The sequence below is a fragment of the Ammospiza caudacuta genome, chromosome 2 (genome assembly GCF_027887145.1).
Source record: "Ammospiza caudacuta isolate bAmmCau1 chromosome 2, bAmmCau1.pri, whole genome shotgun sequence".
In the NCBI taxonomy this organism is placed as follows: domain Eukaryota; kingdom Metazoa; phylum Chordata; class Aves; order Passeriformes; family Passerellidae; genus Ammospiza; species Ammospiza caudacuta.
The window spans coordinates 8,231,406-8,246,178 of NC_080594.1; the positions used below are offsets into that span (position 1 = coordinate 8,231,406).

The 14,773-nt window shown below is 36.2% G+C and overlaps 1 protein-coding gene across 3 annotated transcripts in view; it reads left to right on the forward strand.

Annotated features, from left to right (window-relative positions):
• Nucleotides 1-13,969, forward strand: part of GBE1 (1,4-alpha-glucan branching enzyme 1) — a 137,130-nt gene extending 123,161 nt beyond the window's left edge. The window contains exons 15-18 of one of the 3 annotated variants that reach the window (XR_009276006.1): nt 2,229-2,348; nt 4,097-4,144; nt 11,969-12,147; nt 13,731-13,969. Coding sequence is in view for 2 of the 3 variants with exons in the window: in XM_058825322.1 (XP_058681305.1) it covers nt 2,229-2,348; nt 4,097-4,144; nt 11,969-12,025 (225 nt within the window). In the remaining variant the exon portion in view is untranslated. Of the gene's footprint in view, nt 1-2,228; nt 2,349-4,096; nt 4,145-11,968 lie in introns of all 3 variants that reach the window. The other 2 variants (XM_058825322.1, XM_058825323.1) reach the window with 2 other exon arrangements.
• Nucleotides 13,970-14,773: the final 804 nt, after the last annotated feature.

Below are 14,773 nucleotides of genomic sequence, written 5' to 3' on the forward strand. Positions count from 1 at the left end.
AGCCAGAGTCATCCATAAGCAAATAGCTAGATTTAACTTGAGGAATCACAAATATTGTCATCAAATGCTGCAAAAATACACTTTTTTTTGTAAAAATCTCCACATTAATTCAAGCTCTCTGACATTTACAATGTGCATCTAGAGCTTCTAATGAGCAAGTAAGGTCATTTAAATGAGTCACTGGCATGTGATTGCTGAAGGCAAAGACGCCCCTTTGAAGTGTGGTTGTGTAACTGTCCCTGCCGGTAGAATCCTGGCAGGCCGAGACAAAGGATTTAATTTAGGATCAGTCAAATGCTGAATTCCATCAAGGTGGTTGATACTTAAGGTTAATAGGTGTGAATAAGAAATACAGCATACTAATGTGGGAATGCCTCTTTGATCTGCATGGGAGAAGAAGGAGTTTTGCAGCACTCCGAGTGTCTGTAAGTATCAGAGTGGCATATCCTATTGCCCAATTTCTGAGTCATTATGTGAAGGAAAAAGAAAAACATTTCTGTGCTTATACTGGAATTTTACTTCATAAATTATGCTCTTTCAGAAACCTTTTCATGAGAAAATAAGCTTGAACTAACAAATTATTTCTGCCTAATTTGCTTCAGTCTGGAGGTAGATGAACAATCAACATCTAGGTCAGCTGTCTCTAGTTTTCTGATTGGAGGTAAAACTTTGAATGTTAATGGACAAACCATTCATAAGTTTCCAATTTTATGTTTTTACTACTGCCTAGGCTTTTCTGTAGGATAGTGCTTGGATTCCAAGGCCAGTCTGCAGTGAAAATTCAATATGGAAACCTTCTTTCCTCTATTCAAAAGGAGCATGGCTGAAAGGATGGAAAACAAAGATTTCAGAATGGGCTTAAAGATTTCAGAAAGAACTCCTTTTCCTTCCTTAAGATTCCACACTTGATTTTGTTAAATAATTTTTCCCCTGTGTTGGAAGCCTCATTAAGCTATATGTGTGTGTATATCTCCCTCTTTTTTTAACAAGGTTTGTTATCTTGGCTCCAAAGTAAATCTGCATTTTATGTTTATAATCACCAACCAGCACGAATTGACATATCTGAAAATTTGCATGTGGTTTAAACAAAAATCATGTTTGGCAGAAGTTAAAAGGGACAGTGGTCCCCTCCCTCTCAGTACTTGTGCATGTGTTGAGTGCTTAAATGGCTTCATTGGAATAGACTGAGCTGAATTTTATCAGGCCAAGGTGTTTAACTTCATTAAAAAATTTAGCCACTCTCCATATACTTTTTGTCACTCATAGGTTGAATCCTTAGACTTCAAAATTAGCAGTGTGTGGAGAGGAGCAAAAGTGATACCCTTCATCCCGAAATTATGCTAGTTTTTTTAGTAAAATTCAAGAATTATGAAAAGGAAAATGGCCTCACCACTTAAGACTCTATCACCCCCACAAGCACCACTCGGTTTCTTTCATCAGCAGTAAGTGTTGGAACAAAGTACCAATTTTTTCTATTTTATGATTTGCATTTACTTTGTAAAGTTTTAACTTTATTTTATCTTTTATTTTTTGCTAAATCTGTTTGATTCCTTTTAAGTATCTAGAGGTATTCCAACTCATTGCTACACTTTGTTAAATAATTCACCCCATTTTAACAACTGCAGTCAGAATATTTGTCTCTTAAAAAGCCTTCTCTTACAATATATTCCATCTTTTGTTCCTCTGTGCTATAATAATTCCAGCTCTTTTACAGAAGACTCTCAGAGGAGTTGTGGGGTTTTCTTCTGTAAAATTGCATACTTTTCTGATTGACACTTGATCAAATTCTGACAGACTGTAAAATACTGCTAAATACCAATAGATTTTGATGGTCACAATTACATTACTTCCTAAATGCAATTCAAATGCATTGTTTTGTTTAGTGGTACATTTTTAGTCTAGTTCATCACCTGAAGTTCTGTGCATATCTGCTGTAGTGTATAAAGTTATCATTCATGGCAGATTGCAGAAGATACTGGGAGGTACTTTCTGTAAGAGGAGTCACTGTGCTAAATTAAGTTTTCAGTTCAAAATTTCATATGAATTCTATATGTTCTGCATGTTTTTCCACTCTATTCTTAGATTTTGATATGATTTTTGGTTTTTGTTGAATATATCGGCATGCTTCCATTACTGCATAACTTCCACTACTAGTTCTTCTAGATCTTTTGCTATGATTTATTTTCTGTTTAAGGGGTAATTGGCATAGTTCCTTAACAGTTGCCTTCAAGTATAAAATCCTTCTTGATTCTGATGCTGGAGAATATGGAGGGCATCAAAGGCTGGACCACAGAACAGAGTACTTCTCTGAGCATTATCCTCACAATTATCGACCTAATTCAATTATGGTGAGTAAATTGTTTGGGGGTTTGTTTGTTTTGTTTTCATTTTACTTTCATCTATGTAAGTTTTGCAATTCTTTGGACAAATATGGAGTCTCTGCTATTTGGGAAAGGGGATATTTTAAATTTATTTTCTGAAATTAACCTTTATCTAAATAGTATAGATAACATTATGATTTGGTTATAACCAAGAATATTAACTAATTTTTCTGTTTAAACCTTGTTCTTATATTTCCATGCACTTTTGCAGTGTCTGGCATGCTGTGTTCCTTGCCAACATGCACAGAAACATACTAACATGCTTTTGAACTGCTCTCCTTAATATTATAATTTCCTTTATTTTCACTTTATTTCAGTCAAGAGACTGCATCTTCATGCTTGCTTTGTTTAAAGCTCTGCAGAAACTGAATCTTCCTTTTCTGTCTTAAAAACATGTATTTAACCCTACAAACAAGAATTAGGGTCAATCCTAAGCCTGGGGAGGCTTTTTCCTCCCCAGTTTACGGAAAAACTTTGCAAAATGGAACAGGATTTCTCTGTTCACATCAAGAATTTCAAAGATTCCATTCCTAGAGTGGTATGAATAATGGATAAAGAGTTTTCCACAAATCACCTGAGATGAAGTGGGAGACATATCCTTGCATACAATTTCTGTTAGCTGAGGTGGTCACTAATAAAACTTTACCTTCCTAAATTGCTCTTGAAATCAGAATCACAAGTAGGAATTGTAAAATGTTATTTTCCCTATTCTTTATGTATGTATATATGTACATATTTCCCATTTTTTCTGTATGCATTCACATCTGTGTATATGCTCATAAGCACAAGAAAATAAGATTCAGAAAGGCTGGAAATTAAGAGTTCACTGAAAAAAAATTCTGAAATCGCTTATATTGCTGATTAGGTTATTATACCCCGTGCATTTCTGTGAGTGAAGGGTATGTTTCTCTATGCACAGGTATATTGGTACACATAAATACCTGCAGATAAATTACATTTGTAACCATAAGGGCCTGCAAAAATGGAGCATCTGCACTGATTTTTGTGGGCCACTCCCCTTCCATGGTTGAACAGAACATGATTTTCCAGTGTCACATCTTAACTTTTCTCATAAGATCTAAACTGCTGAAAATTATTTTCACTTCTAACCTCTATCTCTCTTTCTTTCATTGTATCCAGAGTATTGGCATTTCTTTCATTTGCATGATTTAAAATCTTTTCTTTACATGAGAGAATTTTTGTGCTTGGTGTAAAGGATCTTAGGAATGGGTTTGGGGTTTGTTTTTTTCTTTTTTAAGTATTTGCATGTGATAGTTCCTTCATAGTGTGGGTAAGTATTTGTGCTACTTTGAAATGAAAGGTCTGAGGTTTCATTCCTGAAGGTTATGTAGCAAATTATTGCTTCCAGAGTTCTTGCTTCGTGTGCCCAATTCAAGTACATTGCCTGGATGATTGGAGAGCATCTGAATTATCTATCACTAACTTAACTTTTGCAAGCCAATTAACTGTGATTCGGAACGTGTATTTCACATTTAGTTCATTAGATGGTGAGTGCAAGCCTTCCAAGCCAGAAACAAACGTGGCAGAACGTGAAGCTGTGGTTTGCTAGGAGTATGTGCAAGATAAGGCATGTGGCAAACACTGCAGCAAATGCACTTTTGCACCAAAAGCTGTGGCATGGCAATGGCACTTCTAGGTCAGAGAGAAACCCATTAAACCCATTCACTTGTGTCCTTCTGCCACCCAATTCACAGAGCAGCTCCAGCCAAGCCCCCAGAGGATGCCTCTTGCACCAAATAAAGGTAAAGTACCAGTGAAAGGACAGTGAGTAAAAGTGATTGAGGAAAAACATCTGGAAAACCTAAATTCAGCAAATAGGTCTTCATGTAAGAACTAACAAAAGCTACAGTAAATGCCTCCAGCTGCTATTTTGCAGTAAAACAAAGGTGTTTTATTTCAAATAGCAATTTTTATCCAGGTTATTGGGTAATTTGTCCAGCTTAAGAGTTTCTTTAGTCTTAATTGCAGTTTCTAAAGTCCAACTCAGAAGTCTTCCCACCAAATAACATATGATGCCACCTCAATAATAATAATTCATAATCCATGAGACTTGAGTTTCTTGTTTCAAAAGTTCTAGTTTCTCCTCCACTACAAACTTTGAAAGAGTATTTTTTTAATGAGAGATGCACCTTCCTTAAGATGTGTGAGTAAACATTGTCAATAAAACATGCCCAGAGGGTTGTGACAAAATGAAATCACATGCAATAATTCTGCTTCTCAAGTCAGGCTTTAATAGCACACAAATGTGGTACAAAAATAGAAGATTAAATGTGACATGATTCATTCTAAAAATCATCTAATAAAAGAAATATTCAAGGTGGCATATCAAAATGAGAAGAAGGGAGATATGAAATTCCTGGAGCAAAGAATCCTGGAAGAAGATGAAGCTTTGTAAGCACTGCTGAGCATTTCACTGTCCAATTTTCAGGCTTGTTTAGTAAAGCTCTTAGAGGGCCAGAATTCAAAATCATCAGACACACCTTGTAAACTTCATAGAAAATGCACAGAAATGCCCTTTGTAATATGACTTATTTAAATAACTGTACTAATTTTTTCATTTCACTGCTTTTTCTATAATGGATTGTTAACAAATATATGAAATGTACGTAACATTCCATGTAATCAAACTTTCTAATAACAAGCTGTGAACCATTTTGTCACTGTAGGAATAGATCTTTTTTACCCCTTTAGCTTCATTTCTATTTACAGCTCCACTCTGGTATTCTCATAGTAGTCTTTTTGGAGGTATGTTTATGTGTGCTTTTTTGATAAACCTTTGGTCTTGTTTATGTTTCATCATCTCTTGGCAGAATGTAACTTAAGAGCTGCACACACATTTCAACCCCTGTCAGATCTTGGTGCCACTTTTTGGATTAATTCATTTCCTGATACCTGGCTTGGCTTTTGTGGTTGGATGTGAAACTTAGATTTGGGGCAGGGGGAAGAAAAAGTGTAATTTTTTTAATAGTGTATTACTCAGAATATCTTGTTGGCCTTTTCTAAGGTACCCAACTTGATTGAATTTTGCTGTAGGAAAGAACTAGCTATCAATAAGCGTCCTAGTAAATTTTTTGTACCGTGCCAAAAGTTTGCATTTTTATTGAAATGGAGGGGTTATACTTTTCTGCTTTGTGCACCAACAGAAACTGAGTAATAAAGAGGCTAAGTGGAATATTGCAGAGGATATTGTGTCATTGGAAAAGTAGTATATGATTTATTGTGAAATATAATTGCTTAACATATTTTGACTTTTATTGATTTACTTTTTCTGTAGTTCATTCCAATTAGCTAAAAAATAAATAGATGTCAGAGTATTCCTTTCCCCCTGTCCCCAGTGCGGCCTTTTCTTTTTCTCAATTTTTGGCATTCAATGATAGATCTTTTCACATTAAATTAAGGTGAAATTATATAGTTTATTTTAAGAATATCCTTATTACAGCCTTGAGTTTTTAACCTTGACCTTCATGTATATTATTCAGTGTCAAAGTGCAACTTCCTGCTTCCTTAAGTCTGTGGGCAAATTAAAATACTGCCATAGATGGAAATGATCTAAAAGCATTTAGTGACCTTAGCTTTGAAAATATTCATTCAAATAACTTTCATTATAAGGATTTATGTATTAAATTTTACATAAGGATTATGTATTATACATAAGGATTTATATATTAAATTTTAAATGACTGATGTAATCTTATCTGTTTTCTCCCCTGATTTGCAGATAGACTAAATGAAAGAATGTTTGTAGTTGGAAACTTAACTGTTCAAACTAGATGAATCAATCAGAATTTAATGCCACAAAGGTCTTTTTGTTTTTTAAATCTTGATGATTAAGACTTCTAAATTCATTTGTTCATCTTCATTGATTGTTTGACTTCTTAAAACCACCAGCAAATGTAATGTGAAGTTACTCTGTTATTAATTTTGTTTCATCCTATCTTTGTCTTCAGAGTAGTTATTTTTCAGGGATTTTTGTTGTCTTAAAGTACTTTTTCTCAACCTGAAAAAAGAGTGCAGAAGGTAATAGAGAAGAAATTTTGAGACACACCTTTTGCAGTAAATGGACTTCTTTTGCATAAATGAAGCAAGACAATCTAAGACATTATTTTCTGCATATTCATGCTGTGTACCTGTAAATTGAAAAACAAATTGGAAGGCAAAAACTTCACATTATTTTAAGCACACCTACTTTGTCATGTGCAAAATCTACCAAAATGAAAACTAAAATGTGTGAGGTTTTGTATAATAAATTAGAGTCTGAAAGGAAGAGCTATCATCTATTTTATTCTTGGGTGGTTAATTATATTCTCAGAATAGTGTCCATGTGTGAAAATTAGTGGCCATACAGAGACAGGAGATTGTCTAAAGTCCTCATTTTAATTAAAAGTTTTGGATGATGTTGGCACAGGCTCTTGTGACATTGCCTTCTGCATCTACCAGCTGCAATATGTGCTACTGAGTATTTTTCTGCAGTGCCTGATCTAGCTCTGAGTTCTAGTAATTCTCCCATCTGTTGCAAAATGACCTTGAAATTATTTTTAGGGCTTGGTGTTTTCCAATCCTGAAAGTCAGAGGAAGAGCAGTTCATTGCAGTTCCAGCCAATTTTGGTTGTGCTTGCACCTGGTACTGAATTAGTCTGACAGATCTGAAAGCAGCAGTTGTCATTTGTAGAACCTCTTGCTTGTGGGTTTTTAGATATATTTGGAGATTGCTGTGTGTTTTAGTCCTCTTCTGAAATATATAAGGTGATATTTCTGCCTATAGCTGCTGCTGTTCACAGGTGCTTCCTACATGTGGTAATCCTGTACTCTTAATTCTTTAAATCTCTTATTTTCCTAGAAATGTTCTGGATATTCAAAGAAAAAAAAAAAGTATAAGGAGTAAGAATTTGGCTGGAAACCTCTTACAATCCTGGCCAGTAGTAGTACCAGTTGTTTTTGACCTGTTTGTGATATATCCAGCATGAATAGACTATGATCTTGATAGATAGTTGGTGGGCAAGAGGTTGATGATTAAAAATAATTAATTTTTTTTTGTCTCTTTACTAGTTATACTGTTTTAGTGCCAGAAGCCTTGATCTGTGTAGGACTTGCCCAGTTTCAGACAGTGTAGCTGCCTCGTATGGACATGCAGAATAAAAAGGTCAAAAGTGCCAACAAAATCCCATTTTGTATTTGCCTTATGAACAAGATTCCCCACCATGCTCTCTGCTCGCACATCTGCTGGTGAAGTAACAGCAGTTACTCCATTCCTGCCAAACTGAGAATAAAACGACTTTCGGTGATATTTTATGAAATGTTTGAAAGTTAACTTTTTCAAAAACTGCCTTGCAGCTGAGTCATGCTGTCTCAAACAGATTGGATGCTTTCCAATCCCCATGTGGCACTCCCCTGTCAGAAAAGGCCTCATGAGCCTTCCTGTGTGTGTTTTTAGGTGTCGTCTTGGCTTCCTAAAATAGTGGGGTTGGTGTGAACCTTAGAGGGCTCGAGGTTGTAAGTTAATAATTGGTACAGAGAGCAGAGGGACAATTCACTGAGATCCTGATGACCCTCTCTGATCTCAGAGCTCACCCTGCTTCCAGCAGGGACTTTGGGTCTCCTGAGGCCCTTCCCAACATGGAGGAGTCTGGAGGGGAGGAAGTGCCTGGAAAGGATGTTCAGGATGAGCAGAAAGCTTGGAACATAAGAGAGACTCTGAGGGTGATTTGATTGATGTGGGTAAGCTATGAATGAATTCTCTTTAGTGTTCTGTTCTTTGGGTTTTCACTTCTGCCCATGTTCATCTAGTGAGCCTTGGGAAATGGTGAAGGAGACATGAATGGGATAAAAATTGTGATCAGAAAAAAGCAGGTTAAAAGAGCAGAGATCAGTAGAACTGAAGCTGGTAATTGAAAGTATATAATTCAGCAGCAGTATATGAAAGAATAAACTTTTGAGACACTCTTCCTAGGAAATGGAAAAAGGAAAAAATTACATATCTCTTAGAGTGTTTTTTGCTGAAGAATACCTAGGTTTCCTGTAATGGTTTTAATCAGGAAGCCTCTATGTATTTTTATACACTTGTCTATTTATAGATAGATATATATATCTCAGGCTGTATACTATATATATAAAATGAAGAAGAGAGAAAGGTGATTCTGCAAATCTGCTGGTAAAGAAAAACAACAAAAAGGCAAGTCCCTTGACAAAGGGAAGATTGAAAACTGCGATGGATAATATGGACAATACCAGGAGTATTCAGTGCCTTTTTGTTTTGTTTTTTTTTTTTTTTACTCAGACTCCAAGGGCAAAGTCTTCTTTCAGACACTTTTGTGTGATGTTGCACTACTGAAAATAAAGTAGCAGAGCAGTAGGCTAAAGAGGCTATGTATAAGTGGGGTACACCCAGAGGCTTGGATTATTTCAGTGATGTGATTGCAAGGCTGGTGATTATTATCTGAAAAAAATGATAGTGGTCAGGGGAAATTTCTGACAGCTGAAGCAAGGCTGGAAAGGAAGGCTGAGAGGTCTGTAGGGTAATTGCTGCAGAAGAAAAGAACCACCTCCTCTTGCAACCTGTGCCCAGGCAAGTGGGTTACATGAGATGGGTCAGTCAGAAAGCCAGCCTGGATTTAGCAAAGTCAAAGCATGCGTGGTCAGCCTGATTGCTTTCCTGATGAAATGACTCAAGCTCTGTGCCAAGGTTGCTCCAGTGAGTTCAGTAAGACTTTCAGCCTTGTCTCCTGCAGCATTCCTGCCTAGGAGCCGCAGGGAAAATAAAGTTGTTACGTGGGTTAAAAACTGGCTTGGCCACTGCTGTTTGAACAATCAGAGGTTCTGTGTGCATCTCTTGACTGGAATCAAGGAGAAAGTCTTAGGAATTGTGAGGGAACTGATCCTGTTTGGAGTCTGGAGCAGTGACCAGCATGTTGGGACAGAGCACAGTTGTAGATGACACTGAATTAGAGTAAATCATTGATCAACTGAATGGTCAAGGTCCAATCCAGACACATCTAGAGCTAAGGATTATCCATACATTTTTACATTTGATTATCATTACATTTATATATTTCAAAGTGTCTGAATTCAAACATACAATGAAATGCTTGCATTTCAGCTTATCCTGTCAGCAATGGATTCCTGACTTTTTTAGTAGTGTTACTTAATGGCAGATTGAAGCATATGTATGGAGCACAGTTGACTTTGTGCACTGGCTTGAAGCAGTCAGTACACTCAGGGAAAAAAATATAGAAAAATAAATTTTAGTAAAGGGGGATATGTTGCTACAAGAGTGGTAATTCAAGTGAGAGGTGCTGAAAGAAAAGGAATAATACTGGAGTGAAAAGGGTGAGGAATTTTTTTGGTTTAGGCTGTCAGAAGGAGGAGTGGAGGTGAGAAATCTGGGCTGAAAACCCTGCTGGGATCCTGGGCAGATAATCTTCCAGTTTTCACTTTATCTCAGGAAAAACAAGTGATCTTTGCAACCTCACTGGTCACATGGTTCTTCCTCAGTCCCTCACACAATCTTCTGAGTTCTGTCTATTGAAACAAGTAACAAAGCCAGAGCACATAGACTGTAGTATTTCTGGGAATATTGTTGGGCTGGGGGAAAGGAATAGTAATAATACTTATATACCTATAATACTTATATATTTGTAACGAGTAGTATCTAATAGTTGTGTTGTATTTATCCTTTTAAAAAAATTGTACACCAGTGGAATGAAAAATGAATAATCTTATTTGTAATTAATTATGTGCTTAGTCAATAATTGGTGTTTTTGCATTGTTCACGCCTTAATTGTTGCTTTTTGTAGCAAATAGCCTTAGAGGTGGTTACATGACCAATGAAATAAGATTAGGAGATAGAGCCATATGTGGCTTTTTCTGTGATTTAGCAAGAAGCCCACCAAGATAAAAAAACTCTGAAATATGTGTTTAATTTCCCTAGGTAAGGAAAAAGCAAGTGACTAAAGTAATAAGCTGGCAGATACAGCTCTTCGTGGCAAATGGAAAACATCTGTCATTAGTTTAAATATAATTATCTGTGCAAATTCTGAAATTCTGCTTAAACCAGTTTTAAAATTCTACTTGTCAATTAAGTGGTTGGAGTTGGATGACCCACACTGCGCTTAGATTCTCTGCTGATGTAAATTGACTTTAAAGGAATTGGGATAATTTACTCCTCCTAGGATCTGACACATTATTGACCACAATATAATTGAGAATTGCTGTGTCCTGCATTAACTTTAATTTTTTATTTCCCCGTAACTGAAATAACATTTTACAAATTCTTTCACAGAAAACTTATTTCTGTTTCTTCCTTCTCCCTTCTCACTTCATCATCCAAACCCAGAGTGCTGAATTTCTCAGTACACAACTTCAGAATCTCTCCTTTATCTGTATGTTTTGAGGTAGTTGACTTCATTAAGTATTTCCTCTCCTGCACCAGTTTATAGAAGCTATTTATCACTGAAACCTTAGGGGAAATCATTATGTTCGCTGCCTTTCAAGAAGCATTGGACACTGCTCTGTCTGATTCAATGAAGATCAGCTATTTTCCTTTTTTTTCTCCTTTTCCTAGAGCTCTTTGCTTTATTGCTTTATTCTGTTCTGAAAACAATGAAAGCCTTTCGTGCCATCAGGCTCTCGTTAGCAGATAACGCAGTTGAAATTGCAGAATATTAGACATTCCACAGGGATGAAGGATAGTCTAAAAGAGGACATTGTCAGAATGAAACCAATAATCTTCAATCTTGTGTTACCTTTTATAATTGCGTTTTTATTGACTTGTTCAGAAAACACATTCATAGACCTGACAATTGATGGAGTACCGTGTATCAAGGTAATTGCTAGATAGCACATATCAGTCTTGTTTTCTGATTGTGACTCTGCTCAGCTTGGAAGGAATGTCATGTAAAATACATTGCCACGAGTTCTTTTGTGATCTATGAGAAGTCTTTTGATTATATGTGTTTGGATATTTTTGTGGTATTCATGGAAAAAAAAAAGGGAAGCAAAGTTCAATCATTTAAATGGTTAATTTTGATTCTGTCCATTTTTGAGAGGGGATTTTATTGCTCAGCCACTGACATTCCATAGGTGCCAAGAGTGTGAAGAATGTGCTGCTGTGTCATATTGCTGATATTTACCTGTATGAAATGACATCACAGGCCTTGGGACAACTTTCATTCACAGCAAAAGGGAGTTGCAGAACTTTGTCATTTATCACTGGCCCATCTGTTGACCTGGATGTTCTCAGGTTTTTGAAACTGGTCATTGTAAGTCATGTGAGGCCCTCTCCTGGCAGTCACCTAAAATATATCGCTATAAGCTGTTAAAAGAAAAATACAGAAGAGATTGTAATCAGTCTGCCTTTAAAATTTTTATCTTGTGTAATTCCAATGCTAGGGACTAAGCAGTCGATAATCATTCTTTAAATATTATATTTATACCCACAACAGTGCCCAAATGACAGATTTTTAACAGTTAAAATATGGGGGGGTTTTTTCCATATACTGTTTTTTAGAAGTTGTGTCCTGTTAATTTTCTGGGTTTTTCAACTGTTCTTGTTCTTGTCATGTTTTTCCTAGGTGTACATTCCAAGCAGAGTTGCTCTTGTGCTTCACAACGTGGACATCCCAAAGTGAAGTTCTCTGTGACCACCACAGAAGAAGCAAGTCACAAAGAAGTGCTGATACACTATACTAGTACTAAGTATAACAAAACTTGCTTTAAGGAGGCTTTCTGAGGCTGAGTATAGTAATAGTAGGTATGTAAAATGTAAGATTAATATTCACATATAAGTGCAGAGCTCTTGACTTGCTAGGCCCTCTTTTGAGGAAGCTTTACAAAGAGGCAGAAAGGAAAATGTTGGTTTTGTAGTTCTAGTAGTACGAAATTACACTTAAGGTGTTGCAAAGCAGCAGGTATTCTCAATTAAATTGTTGTTTACAGAATTTTATCAGGAATGGTAAGAGTGATCCTGCTCCAAAGTTTGTAATTTCTTATAATCCTCATTTTGATAGTGAATTCAGATATTCATTATGTATTAATGCTTCTTACTAAAAGTAAGTAGTTTGCTTAAATGAAACAGAAGTTTTTGGCTAAAAGGCAGCCTTAACGGTTTGTGGGACCTAATTTGAGGCTCCTCTTCTTCAATGAAGTCTAACATGGAATTAGAAATGCTTATCCAAATGGATAAGAAGGTTCTCGGAGAGTCTTGTACTTTGCCATGTTTTACTTAATTACAAATGCACAAAAATGCTGGGCAGCAAAATGAGCAGGCCGATTGAGTGGGGGCCTGCTGATGCTTTTGTGTGTGCTGGTTGTCTGCTCCCACCCAAATCACTAAATCTGAGCATCTCACTTGCTAGAGATGGACTAAAATGACACACAACTGTTTTATTTAGATCACTAAAATGTTCAGTGAGAAGCATGTTTTGTTCTTAATGCAACAATACCACACTGGAAGAGGTACTTAAAGTGTAGTTCTTCCTGCTGCATATATTTCACTAACATCAGGACCTTGCAATACTGATTTCACTACTTGCAGAAGCTGCCTTTCAGCTTGGAACATGATGATGTCCTTGCACTTTTATAACTTTTGAAACATTGCTTCTCGTTAAGAAGCATTCTCAAAATTCAGTGATCAAACTAAGGTGGTTCTTTTTGATTAAAATTAAGATAGTTAATTATTGGAGTGCTGCTAAGATAATTCAAGCGAGTTTATTCAATAAGCTACAACTTTTTTGTAAAGAGTAAGATTTTGTATATTTGAAAATGTATTGCAGATTATTCTGGAAAATTAATACCAAATTAACGAGACATGCTTTATTTTGTTCCATTTATTTAAAAACATATTTGAATTGGTTCCGAAATGAATGTCTTTTGTACCAATCTGAATTTTCTAACTTTTAAAGTAGCCAAAGAGGAAGATGTCCGTGACCATTTCCAAGTCATAATTTTACCCAGTTTCCTTTGTGAACCATTGTGTAAACTACTGAATAGTTGGTGCCAACACTGATAATCTATTCACAGTTCTTGGAATGCTTACTTGTGGCTTACTTCTTAAGCAAAACGAGGGATGGAATAATGCAGCATGATGGAAAAGTCTTTTGCAGAGTTCACACTGAAAGGGCTTTGTGAACATCCCCAGTCTGATATGTTCTGTGTGGCAGAGAATGTTATATTGCAGTTGAGTACCACAGGATCATGCTTCATTTTCCTCTACACCTGTTTGATCATTGTTTGGTTGTGGGCTAATAAAAGCATTCCTGTTACGCTATGACTTTAAATAAAATATACTGAGCTGTTTTAGCAACTGGAACTGATTATCTTTTTTTTTTTCCCCAGATTGTTTTACTTCTAATACAGAGCAACTTCTAAAACATGTTATATTTACAATGTATTATTCTAATATGTTTTATAGGGTGGTTTGTTTCTTTTTTTTTTTTTTAATTTTATTTTGCTGGCACAGTTCCAGGTTTCAAAATGTAATGGCAAGTGTCTGTGTCAAACCTTTCTTCAAGAGAAGGAATAAATGTATGATGTGAAGTATAAACTGTAAAATCACATGCAAAATAAACTCTGAGGAGGAGAAAACAAATGCATATATGGTTTCATTCCTTGCATTGTAAAATGATTTTACAGCAGTCTTAAGACTGAAAGACAGATTAGATTTTTACTCCCTCCTAAAATCAGGGACTTGTCTTGGTCAGAAGCATTCATAATGAGATAGGTAGAGTATTTGACCTATACATATTTTCTTTAACATAATGGTAGATTAATAAAAATGAATGAAAAAAATTGTAAGGTGAACATTTAAACACAGAAAGCAGAATAATTAGAGCTTTTTGGAGCCCACCTCTGCATTTTAATGGTGAGGGTGCTACTGCCTGTCTTGCAAGACTGGGGAATTTTCCCTTTCAATTCCCATGGAAAGCCAATTTTTTCCTCCTGGTCTTTGAATATTGATGGATTATGAAGAGAAATTAATATTTCACTTTTCTTCTAGTGACACTGTGCAACCAAGGCCCCTCCTTAGAGTCATGTACTGAGGTTGTCACCGTGTCTGGTTGATGCCTGGGACATTCTGAGAAGCAGATGAGCTCCAGAGGTTTTTTGCTTGGCCACACCTCAAATCAGCTCTCCACAGATACTCAGACACAGTGAAGGATGAGCTCTTTAAAGATGACCTCTTAGTGTACAGGACTGATAAGGGTTTGTATTTCAAGGTTTGGAAATGCAGACTTCCCTGTCACCTGGGAATTCTTGCTATCCCTGGCTGCAGAAGCTGTTGCTCCACAGTTTCTCTATCATGAAAACTCAAGCTCACCTTCACCTGCCAGTTTATCTGAAGAGTCAGGCTGACCTTCCCTCTGTCTTGCACTGTGTGT